General features: G+C 36.8%; 2 protein-coding genes across 3 annotated transcripts; one reads left to right on the forward strand and one right to left on the reverse strand.

The window, feature by feature from the left end:
* The first annotated feature begins 1,959 nt into the window (after positions 1-1,959).
* On the forward strand, positions 1,960-15,387 carry LOC145779523 (charged multivesicular body protein 2a-like). 2 transcript variants are annotated; one of them, XM_082591130.1, is made up of 4 exons: positions 1,960-2,051; positions 12,032-12,187; positions 12,538-12,692; positions 13,442-15,387. In XM_082591130.1, the coding sequence occupies exons 1-4, from the start codon at positions 1,983-1,985 to the stop codon at positions 13,641-13,643; spliced, it is 582 nt and encodes a 193-aa protein (XP_082447256.1). In that variant the 5' UTR covers positions 1,960-1,982; the 3' UTR covers positions 13,644-15,387. The 2 variants fall into 2 exon arrangements, with proteins under 2 accessions (XP_082447256.1, XP_082447255.1); XM_082591129.1 differs by lacking the exon at positions 1,960-2,051 and adding an exon at positions 10,683-10,900.
* A 2,465-nt stretch (positions 15,388-17,852) lies between these two features.
* LOC145779614 (tRNA (adenine(37)-N6)-methyltransferase-like) lies at positions 17,853-19,429 on the reverse strand. Its single transcript, XM_082591251.1, has one exon. It carries the CDS (start codon positions 19,323-19,325, stop codon positions 18,267-18,269), a length of 1,059 nt encoding a protein of 352 aa, XP_082447377.1. The 5' UTR covers positions 19,326-19,429; the 3' UTR covers positions 17,853-18,266.
* Positions 19,430-22,374: the final 2,945 nt, after the last annotated feature.

Consider the following 22,374-nt stretch of genomic DNA (forward strand, 5'->3'; position numbering starts at 1 on the left):
GTCACTCCAAATCCCCAGTTCTCCAGGTTTATAAAACAATGACCACTCCAGTCCATGCCAAAACGTAAAAAGAAAAATCAACTAGCAAAAATTGTTAATGCATGGCCGGGTCACTCAAGCATGAAAATAGAATGGAGCAGAGATACAACAATAATATTAAATGGGCGGGGAATCGTTTCTAACACCATGTTCAGATTCAAACTACTTGGCTTGTTTTTCTGTCTGTTGTAGGCGCATAACCGTATTAACTGAGCGACGCATATAATAATTCAATCCACTGTTTGGCGCCAGTGTGAAAGATATTCTTTAACGTAGAATTCGCGTCAAAATTCTACAGAGTGTTATCGCAAATTTTTCGGATGGAACATTGTTGATACTACGTAGACCTAGGCCTACTACTCACGAACTGGTGCTAAGTACTATTTATTAACGGCTGTCATCTTATTAACTGTATTCAAGTCGGCCTATAAAGTGACTGATTTTGTTAAGGTTTAAAGTTATATACTATGATTAGGCCTACTTTTAGTGTTCCTGCTTCGTCTTTTATGCTAGCAGTTAGAAGTTGTTGTTTATGCATAGTTTTTTTGTTTTTTTTACTCAAAACTTACTACTTTTGTAGGGCATGATTTTTTTTGATATTTGAATAAAACCACAGGAATTCACTTGACTGTCGCAGCAGTAAACAACTTTTTGTTTTCATTTTTTACGGAACTTAAGCTTATCCTGTTTTAACGCGTATCTTGGTTTCAACGTAATGCCGATGTTTGACATTTGTCACATTAAAAACACGGGAAGCAGCTGACTCGATGACTAATATAGTCTTTCGCTGCTTCCTGTCTGTTGTAGATTTTAGTTATGGTGCTACTTTATTTGCATTGTCTATATTTTGTACCGTATACTTTTCTCGCAACAGACAAAATAAAAGGTTTCTCTCTCTCTTTCCAAGCAAGATTTGTCTGTCTGGCCTAGGGATGCGAAACTTCATCCGCTTTTGGCTTATCCGCAACACTAGAAGGGTTACGTTTTTTTCTAATTTACAAAATATTTTACTTTTTATGGGTTAGATAAGAAGAGTTAAGTTGGTTTTAAAGTAATTTAAGGTTTTTAGTTGAAAGCAAGCCTGCAGTAAAGCGTAAAAAAATGTCAAGTTGGCAATTGACCCTTCTAATGTTGAAGGAACAACGGAGTTGCGCGTCCCGTAATGTACCGTCCCTAGTCTGGCCGTAATGATTCCGTCAATCAACGTATATAGGCTACATGTACAATTGTACATAAGCATAAGCTATAGCCAAACCCTGCAGAACTGTTTGTTATTGTGATGTAAGCTTATTGTGTATCGTACTATTATAGAATCTGATTGGCAAATAAAATTATTTCTCTCTCTCTCTCTGCAGTCTGCAGTGACTGAATCAACCACCAGACAAGTGACAGATCGTCCTGTGACTGCAAATAAAAATCACGTGACTGACGTCATATTTTTGTTTACGTCATTCCCTAAATAATTTTTTATTTTGCGTTGTACTCAATGTTGCCAGATAGAATCTTTTTTTACAACTTGGAAAAAAACGACAGACTTTGGAAAAATAAAACTGTTATTGGTAAAAATTTTGATGGCTTGCAGAAATTCCAGTGGTAAAAAATACGATCACATGGTGTTTGAATTCCAAAAATACATCCCTTTGAACAACAAAATAACTCTTTTTGTAACATGAATATGTTTTTTTTAATGAAATCATCCATTTACACAATCTTTATGAATGAACCGGCGCTCGTTTTTTTTTTCATTTGGAGGCTTAATTGTTTCTGGCTAGCCTACCTTAGAGTTGTTATAATTTGTAGAAATGGGCATGGTGATAAGGCAATTTTGGAATGGTGTTGGAGAATTTTTCTTCTGGCAGTCTGGCAACTTTAGTTGTCTGAACTTTGGCAACTTTGGCAGTCTGGCAACTTTGGTTTTGGTTGTGTTGGTGGTTATTTTTTGGATGTTTTATTCGTTTAACCTAGGTTTGATTGTAGATATTGAAGGCTCAAGTGGACTAGTCACAGCAAAGGTAAAATAGCTTATCGGCTAAGGTTTTAGTCTAAAAACACTTGTTTCAGATGGTCACTTCATATTTGAAGCTGGAGCTCTCAAAGGCAGTACTGTGCATAGACTTTATAGGAAGTGGCTACAGTTACGGCGCCGTAAATACAGCCGTTCCATGCCTTTCTTTTTAATCTTTACGTCGCTTTTACTGTGCATGCGCGCTAGTGCGTATTTTTTCTTCTTTCTTGAAAGAACAAATGAAAAAAGTGCGTATACATATAACTTCTAAATTCAACCGCTTTTGCCAAGTAAATCTGTGGCACGTGCGATCTTCGTCTGGCTCGTACTCCAAAGGATATGAGTTCGATACCACCAAGAGGTGTTTCTTTTTTTAAACTAAATTCGAACCCGAAGTGACTCAATCGTTAGGCTACGCATTTTTGTGGCCGTTCAGTAGGGTGGCCCTTAAAAATCATTTTTCTGAAATTTACTGCTCCAAACCCTTAAAAAGTTTCGTCCTTACAAAAAATGAGGTCTTGCAAAAAAATTTTAAATTTGAAGATAATTTAGAGGGTGCACAAGACCCCTCAAGTTCCGCATCCCCCTAAAAAATGCAAAATTTGGATATCTTGAAAACCGCTTGAGCTAGAGATGTGCTTTTGGTGTCTAAAGATGCAGAAGACAAGGTTTTCTATATGCTTTCTGAACATTGAATATGCCTATCTTGAGTAGAACAGCAGTAATTTTGAAAAAACTACTTTTTAGGGGTTTTGCGTGTAAGATTCATATTTAAGCAATAGTGCAGACCAAAAACCACAATTTTACAATTTACCTTTCTAACCTGTTAAATTGTGATGTTACAAGTAAACAAATAGAACATTGCAAACATGTGTTTTAGGGTAGTAGGGTGGTCCTCACACAAATAACAAGGTCGGGTAAGGTGGTCCTTACGAGAAAATGCATGTAAATTCTGAGATTCGGTAATTTGTTTTTGAAAAAGGCTACAAAAGCACTTCTTGTAGTCAAAAATAGGAAATCAATGCGCAATAAACTATATGATACAAGGCATAAGCTTAGCATTATGACAAATTATTGGGCTTTATCGGAATATCAATCACTGACGGCAAAATTAACTAGCTTTTCGCATTGTTTTGGCATGAAAATCACATAGTTTTTCTGTCCGCATTGTTAATTGTTTGCCAACACATGCTTGTCAGCTAAAGTGGCTTTCTTGCAGTTTGGAAATCGTTTCCGAAGGTCTGCAACCACCTGCATCAGATACTGAACCTGTTCTTCATTGTGAGTGAGGATGCGGTTATTATTCCTCTATGAAAGCTACACCTCGCTCAGCGTGGTCATCTGTGACAGTTAGAGTGTCTACTATGTTTGATGCCTCACAGTAACCATCACAGATTGCCCAGGTTTCTGGATCCTGTTCCAAAAACTCAGTTGATATGTCCAGTTTTTTTGAACAGTGACAATGACCCCTTAATGACCTGGTCAGACAACTCCAGTCGATCAGCCATTGCAGAATTGATTGTCCGTCGTTAAGGGGCATCCTCAGTTTCTTCCCGCTCTTGTATTGCTTTAACCATGAGTCTTTAGGTTTGGGCCGATACAGAACGATCAAAAAAGGCAAGGGCAGCTAGTTCTTCAGATAGATACCACAGGTGAGAGGAAAACGTGGATAATACAGCATTCGACACTGCATTGTTAATGCTGGAATATGTTTTAAAAGACTTCAAAAGATTTAGATCGTTATTCGGGGCTGCAGCAGGAGATTCTATCTATGCCTTAAGGTACAATTTTGTAGCAAAAATACACATCTGCAAGAGCCCACTCCTTTCTCTTTCTGCAAGTTTGAACTGGTCATAAAACATCCAAACTTTTAATGAGTACAAAATCTTCGACATCCATCTAGCATGATGCATTGGCCCAGGAATTATAAAATGAACACCTCTCGGAGGAATAGCTCCCATAAAAATTAATGAGAGCTGTATAAATTCTCTGTTATCATCATCATCACGTAAATCTTTTCTTTCCTTCAAAGATTTTTTAGCCTAAGCTATTATAGATACACATCGATGATTGCATCAGCTATTTCTTTGTTTTCAGCTATTGTGGTGAACCTCGTCTTGCCTATAAACTCCCAGCGTGTTTGAAATCTTTTAAATACCAGAATATCTGGTGAAGCAGTGCTTCTCATGATTGTGGCAAAAGCTATTTGTACTAGCAGCTCATGAATATGATGGCAGCATGCTAGATACAATAGATCTTTTTGCAGCTCTTGTTCAATGAGGACACATGAGCCAAGCTTTCGCCCTGTGTTGGAAGCAGTAGTGTCAAATGATAATGCAATCACTTGTTCTTTTAGGCCCCATTCATTGAAAGCTTCTACAGCAGCTTTTGCTTGTTTTGATCCCGTTCCGTTTGGCTATTTTGCTACTTGCAACAGCTGAGAAACCCCATTACCAGTTACAATAATCGGCAAGCGGTCGACATGCTGTTTGGTTGTTAAGTCTCTGAGAAGCTTTCCATCCCAGTTGACAACCGCAGGAACATTAGCTCGGAACTCAGCTTTAAGTTTTACATGAATTTTATGAAGTTTTACATTAGCTCGGAACTCAGCTAGACTTAGGGACATGAAAACAGTACTTACAGGTTGTTAAAGGTTATGAACATTGTGTATCTGATGCCCAGGTCGCTGGATTTTTAGCCACTTTAAACAGTGCTATTTGTTTACTTGTAACATCACAATTTAACAGGTTAGAAAGGTAAATTGTAAAATTGTGGTTTTTGGTCTGCACTATTGTTTAACTATGAATCTTACACGCAAAACCCCTAAAAAGTAGTTTTTTCAAAATTACTGCTTTTCTACTCAAGATAGGCATATTCAATGTTCAGAAAGCATATAGAAAACCTTGTCTTCTGCATCTTTAGACACCAAAAGCACATCTCTAACTCAAACGGTTTTTGAGATATCCAAATTTTGCATTTTTGGAGGGATGCGGAACTTGAGGGGTCTTGTGCACCCTCTAAATTATCTTCAAATTTAAAAATTTTTTGCAAGACCTCATTTTTTGTAAGGACGAAACTTTTTAAGGGTTTGGAGCAGTAAATTTCAGAAAAATGATTTTTAAGGGCCACCCTACCGTTCAGTTTAGTTTGTTTTTAGTTCTGACCATCACAACGAAACAACAATGTATGACAAACATAGCAGAGGTCTAGAAAAAGGTAGAAGCGACAATTTCGACAAAACACGAACGTTATAGCGTGCATGATAGCAAAGCTGGACAATCAGTTTAAAATATGGCACGGTCGTAACACCTAAAAATTTTATGAAATTTTTTATTACTCATATTTATTGTTAAAGAAAAAAAACTCACTAGCCTTTTTTTCTCTTTGTTCTCAATTTATAAAAATTTTATTAAAGGTGTTACGACCGTGCCATATTTTGAACTGATCGTCCTGCTTTGGTTTCATGCACGCTAGCCTATAACGTCTGCGTTTTGTCGCTTCCACCTTACCTCTGCTATGTCTGTCATATATTGTTTTTTTGTTGTGATGGTCAGAACTAAAAACAAATTAAACTGAACGGCCACAAAAATGCGTAGCCTAACGATTGAGTCACTTCGGGTTCGAATTTAGTTTAAAAAAAGAAACACCTCTTGGTGGTATCGAACTCATATCCTTTGGAGTACGAGCCAGACGAAGATCGCACGCGCCACAGATTCACTTGGCAAAAGCGTTGAATTTAGAAGTTATATAATATGCACTTTTTTTCGTTTGTTCTTTCGAGAAAGAAGAAAAAATACGCACCAGCGCGCATGCGCAGTAAAAGCGACGTAAAGATTATAAAAAAGGCATGTAACGACTGTATTTACGGCGCCGTAAATGTAGCCACTTACGACTTTATATGGTACCGTACCGTACATTTCGGTCGGTTAGGCAAGCTGGTTTTTTTTTCATGAAACTGTCAGTTGCTCATAGACTCAGCAAATAGTGTTCACTCCCACACCAGCTACAAATGGCCAGATATGACACCCTTTTTTCCCATTGTCTTATTCTTTTAAAGAAGGATATAGTCCACTAAAGCTAGTGTTTATTTTTTAATTTAAACCTTATAAAGGTTTAGCCAGCTTTTCCCATTCATTGACGTGTTGATAGGCCTATATTGACTATTGTAGTTAGTAGTATCTTTTTCGTCCTAGACACGAATAATGACCAGAAATAAAATGAATGAATAATACTGGTAGCAGAAAAATTGTTTTGAAAGACTAATCTGCTTTTGTGCACCGGCATGATAAATATAAGATATACCTAGTAGTGCTATTTTGTTAAAAAGGTTACGGCTGACTTTATTACCCTTTCTGGTAATTTCGCTGTTTCCTTCTCATTTATTGCAAAGGTCTGTGGTATGGCATTTAAGCTAAGATGCATTGCTCCATTAACAATACTACAAACTTTATATTACCGTATCATGCTTTGTTTCAATCCAAGATTCAATACTTGATTAAAAGATGGAGAAGGGCAAATTCTACACTACTTGCTCCAATTCAATTGTTACAGAACAAGTTTGTCTGATAGTATACTTTTTTGTCAAGATCCATATGTTTACAACTATTCTTTATTATAAATTTAATGTGTTCAGAATTGAAGATATTATTAAATTAGAGATTGCAAAGTTCATGCACAAATATGTACACAATATACTGCCACAGGTCTTTGTTGGCTGCTTTGCTTAATTGTAAATGAAATTCACCTTAGCAAAGTAAAGGTGGTCCCATGCTTGATTCAAGTGTCAGGTATGAGAAGAATAGGGTGGCTAGTCCCTTTCTCTTGGCCACCTTTCCTGCAGCAATTATTCCACCCTAGGTAGACGTGAGCGCCTGAGCGGTGTTTTCAACAACCAGCTGGTTGGGAGTCGAACCAGGTTTGCATAATTGGAAAGCCAACGCCTTATCCATCATGCCATCTCATGCATCATTGTAGCACCCATCACAACACAAAGAATGATTGATTGAATCTTTGTCCTTGGACTGGTAAAGCTTCTTTGAGAGCTTAATCCTGGCAGTTTTACAATTACATACTTGTAAAGGCTTTGAATCACTGACTCTGGCTCGGTCACCGAGATCGACAGAGTGAAGTTTTCGATTGCTGAAGTCTTGTTGCTGGGGAATTATTCCATTTATTAGATGCCGCTCAGTGGAGAGCAGTCCTTAACATGTATTGTTCAAGCACGCACTTTGAGAGTTGAACCAGCTCCGCTTGATGTTTCAGCTTCTTCGTTTCAGATATCACGTGCTAACCAACTGAGCTATCGCGGCGGACATGATTGATTTATATTTGCCATCTGTAACTTCAAACTTTGCTAAAAAGATGCTATGTTTCGATGGAGTGTTATTATGGAATCAAATTCCAAAAAAAATAAAAGAAACATCTTACAATAAGTACTTTAAATCAAATATAGTTATTACTCTCTAAACCAGTGGTTCTTAAACTGGGGGGGCGCAAGAAATTGAAAAACTCTGCATGAATTATGACTAAACATGTCTTCACAACAACGCTGGACAGTCGATTGTTAAAGATGAAACTTTGTGTTACAGCAGTAGGCCTACAGTGTTTGCAGAGCGTGTTGCTGTCACATCTCGCATTCTTTGTGATGTTTTAGAGTTAGACGTTGCTAAATGTTTGCACCACACTTTAACTCTTGTAACACAACGGCTTTCTGACAAAGTTGTGGGCTAATAATTGAGCTTTAGTTGTGGGCTAATAATAATGGAAACGACTGACCAACAAGTGACAGAGGCTAGAAGTACAACGGTATCCCTAATTCTACAATAGTAGGCTACCATGCGTAAACTAGTTTTTTTTAATTTTAGCATTGATTTAATTAGGTATATTTTTAATTCATCGGTTCTATTGACATAAAATGAGTGGGGAAAAGGGAAAGTATGACAAAAGTTATCTGAAGTTTGGCTTTATAGATGTCATAGTAAATGACCAAGTTGTACCACAATGCGTCAGATGTTTTTAAAATCTGAGCAACGACGGTTTGAGACCAACTTGTTTGCAGCGTCATCTTGAAAAAAAAAACACCTCACCACCAAAGTAAACTTTTAGCTTTTTTCCAATGCAAGAAAATTTTTTTTGAAAAAATGAAGATTGCAAGTAGCGAGTGCTTTCGCCAATTGTCGTCAGCGGAAGTTGTAGAAGCGTCTTTCTGAATTTTGCATCGCCGGGTTGGCCTACCTCGTGGACATTTTCGAAGCCCTTAATAATAATTTAAAACCTGCTCCTGCAGGGCAAGAATACTAATCGTATCAAAGACTATGATACTATCCAGGCTTTCATAGCAAAACTGAGGCTGTGGCATCGTCGAGTTCAAAAAGGAAACGCAGCTTCATTTTCCAACCTTGATACTGTCCTTGAGAAAAACCAAATTGAACTGAAGGGCGAGCTGAAGTTCGAACTTCGAAGTGGAGTGCCACCTTCAACTTTGGAAACAAAGCTTTGAACGCTATTTTCCAGACTTGGGTGACACAGAACTTCCTGAATGGCAGATGACAAGGAATCCCTTTCGTCTAAATGAGAAGATTCTTCCCGACAATTTACAAGAGGAACTCTTGAAGCTAAAATGAAATTCTACTGCAAGGGACAACCTTGAAGCAATGCCACTAACAGAGTTCTGGGAGAAATATGTGCACATTTACAAGAGTGTGGGTGCTGTGGCTATACGTACACTTCTTCCATTTTTATCCACTTACTTGTGCAAAAATGGATTTTTTACTCTCATGAATATAAAGACAAAATCTAGAAACAAACTTGGATGTGAAGCCGATCTGAGATGTGCATTATCTGCTACTAATCCCCAAATTAAACATTTGGTATCCACAAATAAGTTATATCCTTCGCATTAATGCAACTTACCTGGAAATGACTTGCTGTTCTGCTGTTTTTTGGTTTTGAAACAAGGTGGGGCGCAAATTTTGTTAGAATTGTGAAAGGGAGGCGTGTCTCCAAAAGTTTAAGAACCACTGCTCTAAACCTTTGACAGCCTGTTTCACCCTAAAAGGAGGATCATCAGAAGGTCCTTATTCAAATAGAATCTTACAATTACTTAAAATAGAATCTTACAATACTTTTAAATTAAATTGTTTTTAAGAAATTTGTACAAAAACCACTCTTAACACATATCATTTGCTAATCTGCTTGCACAAAGTCCATGTTTTATGTTGCCTTGTTTTTGTTATTTCACTAGATGTATTATGCTAAGTATTGGTATTTTTATGTTCCTAAATTTTGGTGTTTTGTTTATATGTTTAGGTGATAGCTGACTTTGGTAACCTTTTACTGCCATTCTTGTTGTGCGAATAATTTGTATTTAATGTGTTTTATATAATTATTATTGTTTATTTGCCAGGAGAAAAAGATAAACTGAACTCAAGAGAAATTGTTTGTTATTAATAAATTCATTGATGATTAGTTATCTCACTGGAATGCTCAGGATTAAACTCTTAAAGAAGCTTTCTCAGTCCAAGGATAAAGATTCCTTCATTCAAGTAACTGCTCTATATATAGAAAAACAACTTACCGTACTTAATTTTATGCCTCTCAAAAAGTTGTGACTGCCATATTCAACTATTTATGATATTTACCTTGTTTAAAAAAAAGACTTCAACAGATGGTTGTACTAATCTTGCTCATTATTCAGGTCTGAAAAGTGATCAGCAGTTTTATTTTTTCAGTCAAGCAGTTAACTTAATCAACTAATTAAATCAGTAGTTCTCAAACTGTGCGTCACGACACCCTGGTGTGTTGTTTTACTTTTCCAAGGGCGTCGCAGAATAGTTTCATTTCATGACTGAACTCAGTTTAACATTATAAAAATGGAGTTAACCCTTTGAGGACCTCTGGGACACATGTGTCCCATGCACTTAGCCGATTACACCGCAATTAACTAAAAAAATTGCCACTGCTGATACCCTATTAACGTAGTATTGGATGTCTATCCTTCATGGAAACTCTGAAACATTTTTGTTGGTGTTATTGCAGTTTGAAAACAGTGAAGAGTTGATCGAGGTTAGAAGTGCGTTTTTTTCCCTTCAAATTTGTGATGCATATTTATTAACATTTGTCCAAGCTCGAGTCGAAATTTGCAAAATACTTCCCGGAAAATTTTTCAAACTCCGAATGGACTTGTGATCCTTTCGTAGCAGGAAATCCGGCAAATTTTTGGATTCAATGAATGACGATTATCCCGGTTTGGTGAAAGAAAGCACTGCAAATTATTATCCCATTCGCTACGTCATATTTATGTGAAGCAAAATTTTCTGCCTTGGCGGCGATAAAACCAAATATCGATCACGAATAAACAGTGAAAGATAAATGCGGGTGGCAATTTCAAAAATTCTCCCAAGATTGAATGAATGTTGTGAAAACAAACACGCCCACACGTCACATTAAATAATATGCATTGCTTTTTGTTGTTGTATCAATAAACAAAACTTTAATCATAAGTTTCTTCATTTACTTTTATTTGCTGGTGCGTCGCAAGTCCAAGAAACTTTTCCAGAGGCATCGCAACAAAAAAAGTTTGAGAACCACTGATTTAAACCATTAACTTACCTGAATGATTTATGCCTTGCAGTCTTGATTTAAGGAGTAAATTGCATCTTGTTCATTATTTATAAGAAAATTATCAAAATGGAGTGGTTATTTGGTAAGAAAAAGACTCCAGCACAAATGCTTAGAGAAAACCAAAGATTGCTTAATAGAACAATGAGAAACTTAGATAGAGAAAGGACGAAGATGGAGCAACAAGAGAAAAAAATCATTGTTGACATCAAAAAAATGGCAAAAGATGGTCAAATGGTAACCAAAAAGTTTTCATTGTTTTACTAACTTTAGTAGCTTACCGGCATTAGTAAACTGCAGCAAATTAATGTTAAGGTAGTTTTAACATTCAAATGTTTTTCATAAAATGTCACTGATGAAATGCGAATGACAAACTTATTTTTTCTGTGGTTAAGCGATTAAGCATATATTATAAACGACAAAAATGTAGGTTGTTTTTAATTAAAGATGTAGGCCTACCAATATCAGTGATATCAATCAGCAAAATTTGGCTGATTACCGTATGTGACAAGTACTAAAAATGTAAATAAAAATATATTTGCTGTGAATTTTTAAAGTCAGCAAACATATAGATTGTTTGAAGTAGTAATTCACGCACAGTCGCACACTTATGTACAATAATGACATCCATTAAAATTTTTTGATTCTTTACACTCCCGTAACCAGTGTTCCCTCTAAGGTGCGTAACTGGACTTTTTTGACGTAACTTTATATCAAAGCTCGCTTGATATCTGCAAGGCATAATTTCCCTGTGTATAATTGTGTTTCCGCAAGCTGATGATGTTGTTTTTGCTTGTTTGTTTTATTTGTTTTTGTCATTGTTTCGTGTCGCCGAGTTGTAACTATTTTGTGAGTCGTGCAAGGCTTGGTGTGTTGTGCTTGAAATGGCTTTGCCCGTGGTAGGTTTTCTTTACCTGTCAGAAATAAAAACAACTGAACTGTGCAAATGCACAGCAACACCAGGACATTGGCGCAGTGTGATTTGATTTCTGCACACTTGCAATGCTTCACATTTAATAAATTTAACTTCTACATAACATATCTGTAATCTGTTTTACATTTAAGTACGCCATATACAATTAAAGTGTGTGTCACAAACAAAAAAACGTTATCAGTCAAAAAACAACTAAAATAAGCTCAAATTTTGTCAAATTTTTGACGACAGTAAAATGAAATAGTGCGTGATCACAGAGCTATACAAAAACAACTATTATTGTTATATCAGCCTAAAAAAGTGATATCGGTGAAAATATCGATATGGGTACATCTTTATTCATAAAGATCTTACACAAAAGCATCGTAAAATAATGTAACATTTTTATATTGCCTACATATTATGGTGTTCAGTTAATACTTTTTAATTCTTAGGATGCTGTGAGAATTATGGCTAAAGATTTGGTGAGAACGAAGCGCTATGTCAAGAAGTTCATTGTAATGAAAGCAAACATACAAGCTGTTTCACTTAAAATTTCAACTTTACAAAGTCAAGATGCCATGATGCAGGCTATGAAGGGGGTGACCAAGGTTAGTTTCTGCTGTTATTGATAGTTACCATTTCATATCAAAAAAGTATATTTTACATAGTAAACACAAAATCATTGTGTGGCAAAAACTGTGACCAACCTTTTTTATAAATGGCGGATATGTTCAGCTCAACTCTAGTATGGTCATGATTAGTTAATTATAATAACAGAGTTTGTAATAAGGATATGATTTTCCAGTGCCTAGGTTGGTTGACCTACACCCTATTGCTTTCATGTTTTGTTTTTTCAGTTGCCGAGTACCAGTGTATCTGTATATTATGAATTGCAAAATTATATGAAGCACAAATAACCTGGTGGTATTTAGCCAAATTTGTTACATGATTTTTGCAGGCTATGCGTGCCATGAACAAACAGATGAAACTTCCTCAAATCCAAAAAATAATGCAAGACTTCGAGAGACAGTCAGAACAGCTCGACATGAAAACAGAGATGATGGAAGATGCTATTGATGATGCTATGGAAGGAGAAGATGATGAACAAGAAACGTAAGATAATATTTTAAATGTGCAAAACTCTGCTCGACGACAATACCAATGGTGCGTGACCGAGCAGGAAAAACCCTGGTACGACACCCCAAACGGCACATAATTGACGTAGTCTTAGGCAGGACACTTAAAGGCCGGAATGGTCCGTTTCGGCTAGTCCGATTCGGTTAGTTCCCTATTCGGGTACAGTCTTTCTCGGCGAGTTCCCTATTCGCCAAATTTTTGAAAATTTAACCATAATCCTTCTGTAATCCAACAAAATCTTTCCGTAAATCTAACGAACCAGCCGAAAAAGACTGCAGCCGAATCGGACTAGCCGAATAGTAGCAGACCCCTTGAAGGCATGCCTGAAACCGAATGTAGATTGACTTCCTTCCACTTAATCCAAAACTTTAAAAAGATTGTTGAAAATTAGCCTTAATTTATCACATTGTGACATTGCCACTAAGTGAGATAACTATTTTATTCCACTTCTATTTACATTTACTGACTTCGTTTTAAATTATTTTTTAACTTTGACTGGACTGCAATTATTTACGTCGCATGTTGGCTACTCAGTGCAGCTGTATTAGGTGTGTGGGTGCCTGGTCCGGTTTATTTTATTTTTTTAATAATTACTGATCAAAACCTTTTCAACATTTTTTTTTGCATTTCAACCTTCGACTGGATACAAATTGCAAGTTACTTTTGGGCGAATTTCTCCATTTTTAACTTAGAAATCGCTAACTTCAACTAACAATATTTTATAGTGACGCCATTGTAAAGCAAGTCTTTGATGAGCTTGGCTTACAACTGAACGACGAGCTCAGTGGACTGCAAAACGATCAAAGTAGCCTTGCTGGGCCATCCAAGGCTAAAGCAGGCCCCACAGCTCTTGGCGCTGACGGCGGAATGGTGGACAGTGCAGATGCCGACCTAGAAGCGAGACTGAATAATTTAAGAAGAGATTGATACCAGATATCGTACTTCGTACATGTGACACAGCCTCTGTGAGATGATACTTCATCGCAACTATTCCACTTATGCACTTTGTGTTTGAACTCTCAGTATCGACAACTTGTTTATGTCCAAACCGTTGTTATTAACTGTTATAGCTGGCAGATTTTCATTTATGAAAAAAAAATTCTCTCAGAAAAGCTGATATCAGACAAGTCTTTTTTAATTAAACTTTTGATACCGGCATTTACAGTATAACACTGTCAGTGTCCAGTGGTTTTGCTTAAAAGCGATGTGGCTTGTCTGAGTGAAGATGCACATCAGAATACAAGTGGCGTCACGAAATGTGTACGTGGTATACCTACATTTTTTGTTCTAGCAACAAGTGCACTGAGTCTTATACACGCATGTGTTACAATGAAAGTTTTTTTTTTAAATGGATAGATATTTTATGGCAAAGGTAACGTTGAATGTTTACGTAATTTTAAATTTAAAAAGTCCTTATCTCCACTCTTCGGTTTAATGTTATTGGCTTTATTGCAACAAGAGTAAGTGTTGTGTCCAATTTGGCTTCTTCATTCTCCCTACAAGCTTCTACTCTTGTTATAACTCCAAGTCCTTGCTGTTACCACATTACGTACAGAAAATTGTAAAGGACAAGTACTGCTCCTTGTGTTTGATGTACCAGTAATTTAAATCACAGCCTGTGGTTATCGTATGCTTTGTTTAACTCCGGAATGGCCCGTTTCGGTGAGTCCGATCCCTATTCAGTGATTTTTTTAATTATTGGGTACCGTAGCCTAATTATCATTGCCGTTTTAGGGGTAAGGATAGGGGTTAGAGGTTAGGAACTCACCGAATCAGACTCACCGAATAGTAGCAGACCCGTTTAACTCACCGCTCAGTTTTTCGTGGCAACTGAAGTTGTTAACGTAGACACATGCAATTACTGCTTCAATGCTTCTTTCTGTTTTCATTGCGCATTATATTCTTGTATTGGTTTTGTAAAGTCATGTTTTCTCGATAGACTACAATCTAAATACAAATAATCTTATTTGCTTGTTTTGACGATATCAGTCAAGGCGAAGTAATGTTTCGTGGAGCAAAAGTGCTTCATACATTGTTGTTATAGATGTACTCCGTTGGTGACATGACAATACTGTTGTCAAGGGATTTAAAAACTTTTATGCGAGTGTTCGGATGGTGACCATTGTTTTTTGCTAATGTCATCATGGATGCAAAACTTCACTTGGAAATATTGTTTTCCTGTTATATTAAAATTGAATCATTCCTTCTTCTCGAAACACAATATGTTAAGTTTTTTTTTGTGAAATGTCAAATGATGGCAAGACGGCAGCGGTCGAGAAAAGCGTTTTGTAGCCGTTGCTTCTTTATGAAGCCGTTTGAATTTTTTTTTATATGCTTTTGGCATTTGTATCCATGATGATTGACTTCGTTGCGAGTTTTGATTCTGGTTGCGACTCAAGCAGAAGTTGCCTTTTGTTTGCAAATTATTGGACGATTCCTGTATGGGAAACCCATAGTATTTACATGAACTATAATCCTGACGTCGGAAGTTGGTGTTTTTACGTTCGGCCAACTATATTGAAACATGTTGAGTATTGTTATCAAGGATTTTCCAGGAACAAAATTTGCCTTTTTACAGTATGTTCAATTGTGCAGACGTTGAATCAATGTAAAAACGGATTTGGCCTTCTGACTTCGGCTTATACGCATTAAATCTTGTACATAAACATAAGATTAACTAGTGTATTATGTACAGAATGAGCAGAGGCACCAGAGACATATTAGATTTGTTCTTCATGACAATGTCAACAGCTAGAAAAGTCATCTGATAAAATCTACGTCATACAATAAATACTAACTTCACAATGTAGATATTAACGACCTGTTTTAATAGCATATATACTAAGAATTAAGAAATACAAGAGAGTGTTACAGCAATCAAATAAATGCCTATTTTTCCACATGACTAAGTGCCCCCTCCTTTGATCCCCTACGGCACTGGTATTATATAAGTTTTGCTCCTTTAGTGTAGTGGTTGCAACAACACAGGAAATCCACAGGAAGTTTGTTAGAAGATGAAATAATATTTAGTACCGTAGTCCTATTTTTTCTTCACCTGCAAGCAAATTTTAAGCTAATTACATTCACCAAAAGAAACTTTGAATGTGTTTTAAGTGAAGTATCAGGATTAACTCAACCTTGCAACATTTATTTCTTTTCTCTCGGCTGCCTATCCTTCAGCAATTTCACCCACTCAGTTTATTACACCCTTGGTAGAGGTGTTTAACTACAACTGGCTTACTCGGGTGTCGAACCAGGTTTGTATTACTGCCAACTAGAGATGTACCGATATATCGGTATCGGTGATATCGGCCAGTTTTTGAGTATCGGTATCGGCAAAATTTGGCCGATACTAAACATGTAAAAAAAAGATTTTGCTGCGGATTTTCTGCAGAAGCAAATATATAGATTTTTTAAAGTAGTAACTAACGTCACATTGATGTAGAAAAATAACAACCTGTTCAAATTTTTGATACCTCACACTCCCATGACTTCATGCGCGCACCTTTTGGCATTGTTTGCTTACAGTGATTCTTTCACTCAAACAAAACGTTTTGTTTCAGCAGTTTTGCGTTGTTCGATTCTTAAGTTGTGAAGGAGACTCAATTTCTCCAATATTTATCATTTGTGTTTCTTTTTTACTCTCAGCAGAGGATAAAACCAGGCCAAGACTACCCAGGTAGCAGAAATGTATAATTTTATATCGTTTTTGCGTTGCTGGGCGTTTGAGGGAGCCATGTGGCTTGGTTGTTTTTGGTGGGCTGGTTCTGTCAGTTTGTGATTTGGTTTCCACCTTTTGTTGTGGTGGACTCGCCGGGCTTGGGCAATGTCATGGCGGAGTGGGTGGGCTCGGGGCGGTGGGACTGAGGGTCCTCGCTGGGCTGATCAATAAATAGTCTTGTTGCGCCTGGGCTGTCGGCGCGGGGCTGAGCGCTCACTGGTGCAGTGAGCTGTTGCGGTTTGCTGGCCACAACAGTGTGGCTTCCACGCTAGCCATTTAGACCATCCAATCAACTAAATATGTTTCTCAACAGCCGTTTTGTAGCAAGAATTGAAGTGGCTGGTGTGGAAGCTACACCGTTGTGGTTGGCGAGTCGCGGCTGCTCGCTGTGCTGGTGGCCGGGGGAGCGCTCTTTCTTCGCGGTGGGGTTGTCGTCTTGGGCGCAGTGGGACCATTTTGATTGGTTTGGTGGGGATTCGTGGTCCCATTGCTTTCATTTTGAGCCTGCTTATTCTGCCATGACATTGTTTGGGCTTTGTGGGTTTGTTGCGGCGAGGGGTGGAAGTTGGATCGCGGACTGGGGGCAGCCGGGCTGCATGGGTTTTTTGGACGTTTGGCAACGTGGGGGCGATGCGGAGTTGTACATTTTTGCTGCCTGGGTGGTCTTGGCCTGGCAAAAGCTTTTCAACCAAACAACAAGCGCCCTTAGGTTGCACATTACTTGTCGAATAGTTTTTGTACGACTACACAAATCACTTGGTTTACATTTTACATCTTATTATCAATTATGATAGCCTATTTGGAGAGTTTGCGCAAACACTTTATTAATTTTTAAGAAACCCCAATTATGATGTAATGTTTCTTCCCTTATACCCCAGTCCTCAATTACGGTGGCCTTTCATTACTAAAACCTACTATTATGACACAACAATGCGGTTGAGATTGGATTCTTGAATCTTTAATACATTATGCCAATTGAAAGCTTTTTTTAATAGTTTTATGCAAATAAGGTAAAACTTAGCATTTGATATAATTCCTTGCAAATACCAAAATTGCTTCTTTTTGTAACACCAAAGTATCGGCCAAAATATCAGTATTGGTATCGGCCTAAAAAAGTGATATCGGTATCGGCCAAAATATGGGTATCGGTACATCTTTACTGCCAACGCCTTATCTGCTGCGTTATGCTTATGCTAGCACGATCAAATTGAAAGTCTTGAAGTGCTATTGTTTTGAACAATTTAACCAGATTTTAAATAGCCTACAGTTTGCCAGGCTATTAAATTTAAGATAGGTAGAAATCGTTTATACCTGATTTACAAGCAACTCTGGCCCAATTAGACTCACAGAACGAAATCTTGAACATATTGTAATTGATATATCATACATACCACTAACACAAGAAAATAGTAACAATCATTTTATTTGATGTCTATTGTGCCCACATCAAGTACTATTGCATGTACTGTAGTAGGCTACAATATAATCACAGATGCAGCAACACACAGTCGGAAGCAGAAATGCTATTCACTCATTGAGTGTACAATTACATGGAAGAGTAATGGGGGATTTTCAGTAAAATTCTAGATACCATTGTATCTTTCTGTTCATATGCTAGTAAGCAAATATCAGTAAAGTTATCATCACCTCTAACATAATAAAATTTGAAAATATAATGCCATTGCATTTGATAAGCTTTGCTCCAACTTGTAAAGCAGAGAGCGCACTCTTTTATATCTCAAGTGGATGTATGGTACGTATACATTGTATCGGGTCGACTTGACAAGCACTTTTCCACAATGTATTGTATACTTTTCTAACATAATAAATCAAAAGTGTATTAATGTTTTTGGTGCAACTCTTACAACTTCTACACAATGTGGCAACACACTCTCATCAAACCAAGCAGTTATATGAGCATTGTCAATAGTGAAATAATAAAGAGCATCTAAACACTTTTTGCGTCGATAACTAGATCGAGGATCTGCTTCAAGAACTTCTGAAATTGCTTGCTTTAAATCTTCTGGTTTCAGTTTCTCTAGCTTCCAATTACTTTTGTGTTCTTCTTGGACTGAATCAGTGGTGGGGCATGAATGGAAGTTTTTAATGTTCAACAACGCACGATTAGAAAATGTAACATGAAGTTTGGGAAAAGGTGGTTTTTGTATCCAAGAAGCTATTTCTGTACAAAGATTTTCCGGTTTTATAAATTCACTCTCTTCAGATTCATATGAAGTGGTGGCTTTGACTTTCAATTTTCGAATGCCAGTATTCCCAGCGATAATAGTATTCTCATCCATAGAATCATAACATTTAGCTATGGTAGGTTTCGTTTCACTTGCAATATACTTTTGAGTCTGCGGTTGCTCCAATTTAAGTGTTGACTCACCAACATCATGAGATTGTGGATCGATTGAAACACTGGAAATTAACTGCTGTTCTTCTTTTTGAAATTGGTGTGGAAAATCATATTGAGGAATAAATGGCTTTACATCTAAAACTGGTGTGTCATCTACTATATCCAAACCTGATAAATGCAGAGTATCGTTTTCAACAAAGTCAAGTTTTACTAAGGTTAAACCTATTGGGTTTGGTCGATGAGGACTTCTTGTTGAGAACACGCCAGTTTTTAAACCATTCATTCTAGGAGGTTTCACTTTTGCCTTAACAGATTTTGAATGGTTCAAATGAAAAACAAAAATTATCCAAACATGTGAGAACTGAGATAGTCCTTCGATACTATGCTCAGGATTATTGAAAATAGACTTCTCTATTTTCAAAGTTCCTTTTGAAACAGAAGATATACATCCCTGACGCGGTGTTCCATTTTTAGTTATAAAGCACGATTTTAAATATCCAATTGGGTTAAAACACAATCTTTCTTCCATAATCTAGCTGAAAAACACAACATGGCCATGAGTGCAGCTATATGGTGTTTCAATCAGAGTTATTACAGCTCCTGTGAGTCCACCTGACCGTTGTTGAACTACAAGTAAGGTATAGGATTAACACTAGAACTCCGGCAGTGTCAATTTCGACATTTTTCCAAGTTTAATTCGTTCTTTTCAACCGTTGCTGTTTACTCACAATTTTCAGATTTTATGTTTTCAAGCAATTTTTGTAAAGTTAATTTTCAGTTCAATCCTTACAAAATTAATAGTTTGTAGCAAATTTTATTTTGAATTATACCTAAGAACTCTGGCCTAGTCAATTTCAACATTTTGCCAAGTTCAATTTGTTATTTTATCTGTTGCTGTTTGCTCACGATTTTCAGAATTTACACTTTCAAACAAATTTTTGTCAAGTTTATTTTCAGTTCAATCATTAGAAAATAAATATTTGTAGCAAATTTTATTTTGACTTATATATACCTAGAACTCTGAAGATGTCAATTTTGACATTAGCAATTCAGATGCATAACCGATTCCTAGTGGCTTGCTGTGATTCTAACACTTATTCAGTCAAAAGTCAAGTGTTGCTTCAATTGTTGTGTTTCAGATGCTACAAACTTTATTAATTTAATGACTTGCAGTAAAAACGTTGTTTTATGCATGCAAGAAGCCGGAAAAAAGACAATGTTGAAATCGACATTGCCAGAGTTTTAAGCAGGCCTATACTTTTTTTCCCAAAGTAGCCTGATAGTGTTAAATGGAAAGTATAGGATGAAACATGACCCAATTGAATCATTACCGTAACTTTGTACTTGTAAACTGTATCATGACATATGAAATTTGTAAGAAAAATAAAAAAGGTTCCACGTAATGTTGTTTTCTAAACTGGAACTTTCTTATAGTGTAATATCATTGAATATTATATACTGTAGTCATTCAAAAACACTGCAATGTGGCTTTCACATAAATTTGTCTTGTGATCAGACGCAGATCTAGTGAGTAGCCTTAGGGGGAGGGGGCTACTTTCAACAAAACACAATGAGGTGTATTGTGTAGGTCTGCTTTAATTAGACCTTGTGCAAAAATACAGTAACTGAAGTTCCTTATCTGTGTTTCGAGAGGAGGTGATTGCCCCTCCCTGGATCGGCCATTGTATGACAGGGTTGATTTCTAAGTGGTCAAAACTGGTTTTAACCCCTTAGTGGTTTAAACCTGGTTTTAACCGGTCAAAACTAGGTTTAAACCGGTCAAAACCCAGAAAAATATTTTTATGTAGTATATGGTCGGCTACCTGGGCTATGGGCTATTTAGGAAATATGTATAATATAAAAGCAGTTGTGAGTTGTGACCATTTTGATATGCAGGCCTCGAAATAGCTGGCGGCCATGGCCGCCTGAACTTTCATTAATGGCCGCCAATACCGACCTGTCAGGCAAAATTTGTTGGCAAATGTTTTTCATAAAAAAAAAAGTTGTTGGAATAAATTCTTGTACTTCAGTTGGCTGTGCAAATTGTTCATCGTTCTACCAAGCATTTTTTGGTTCATCAGAAACTTATTTTTAGAATTTGAATTTTCTCAATAATTAAAATACCCATATTTTACGGACCATAAGGCGTAATTTAAATCTTTTTTTTTCCTCATAAATTGATCGTGCGGCTTATAAGCTGGTGCGCCTAATGTATGGATCAAGTAGTGCTCTATTGCCTACACTCAAAACCAGTACCGATACTATTATTATATACATAAATAAACCACCGTCTTCCACAATAAATTACGGTAAAAGCAACTAGCAACTGTGATATTCACTAGGCCCATTTTTTTCTTTTGCTTATTGTAACATTGTGACTTGCTTACATTTCTTACGCATTTTTGTTTAATGAGCTTTATATGGTAACCCATACTCCTTAAAATACGTTGCGTTCTATAGCCTTGTGCGCCTTATGTCTGAACAAAAAACTAATCAAAGCAATTTATTGACAGTGCGCCTTATAATCGGATGCGCTTTATGGTCCGTAAAATACAGTAACCAACTGATTGAAATGTCAAAAATAAACAGAGAAATTGAATATTTTTTGTTCCAAATCCAGCATTTAGGTTATTGTTGATCAAAACAAAATATAGTTGAACATCATCAATTGAAAATCAACTTGATTCATACACTAAAGGGGTTTTGACCAGTAATAGGTGGTCAAAACTGCCCGGTTTAAACCAGGTTTTAAGCCGATTAACCCTGTTGTATGATCATAGGCGCCGACTTTTATTTTTGCACGGGGTGGCGGATAGCACAATAATATGGCAACCTAAAAACTTTCAAACTGCATGTTTTTGTTTGATGGCTTAACCATTTGTACCCTTGACGGTTGAGCCACTCCGCTACGTTTGAATTGTATTTTCCCAGGAGTTTCATTAATTCGCAAAAATTTGAGCGATCGTCAGTGTGACCACGAACAGCAATGCCTTGCCGACCAAGAAACAAACGGAATGGCCCGTTTCGGCTAGTCCGATTCGGCTATTACCCTTTTCGGCTACAGCCCGATTCGGCTAGTCCGATTTGGCTGATCCGATTCGGCTAGTTCCCTATTGGGCTACAGTCTTTAGCGGTTAGTTCCCTATTCGGCAATTTTTTGAAAATCCAACGATAATCCTTCTGTAATCCAACAAAATCCAACATCGTTTCTTTTGCATTCCGACAAATTTAGCGAAAAATGTTTGAATAATTAAATTTCTTTTACAGTTGAAATTATCGAAGCTTTAGATGAGTGGGGTTTTGACCTAACCATTGAGATCTTAAAACTAAAAAGCGAATTAAATTTATTTTTGAACTATTACTGTTTGCTCAGATGAAATTGACATGTATCATGCGTCGCCGTCTGCATGCAAACTTAGAATATATTAGAATCCTCAACTATTACAAAATTCTAAATCCAACGACGCTTTCTGTTTATTTACTGTAGAGAATTTTGTATTTTGATCTCGAAGCTTTAGATGAGTGGAGTTTAGACCTAACCACTGAGATCATAAATCATATTTATGACACCGGTTACA

The sequence above is a fragment of the Aplidium turbinatum genome, chromosome 11, assembly GCF_918807975.1.
Source record: "Aplidium turbinatum chromosome 11, kaAplTurb1.1, whole genome shotgun sequence".
NCBI classification, from domain to species: domain Eukaryota; kingdom Metazoa; phylum Chordata; class Ascidiacea; order Aplousobranchia; family Polyclinidae; genus Aplidium; species Aplidium turbinatum.

Bases quoted from the DNA above. Each gene is read 5' to 3' on its own strand.
- LOC145779523 (XM_082591129.1), top strand. From the start codon at position 10,733: ATGGAGTGGTTATTTGGTAAGAAAAAGACTCCAGCACAAATGCTTAGA. The intron at 12,188-12,537 runs GTTAGTTTCTGC...TGATTTTTGCAG, and splicing joins CTATGAAGGGGGTGACCAAG to GCTATGCGTGCCATGAACAA. The intron at 12,693-13,441 runs GTAAGATAATAT...AATATTTTATAG, and splicing joins GAAGATGATGAACAAGAAAC to TGACGCCATTGTAAAGCAAG.
- LOC145779614 (XM_082591251.1), bottom strand. From the start codon at position 19,325: ATGGAAGAAAGATTGTGTTTTAACCCAATTGGATATTTAAAATCGTGC.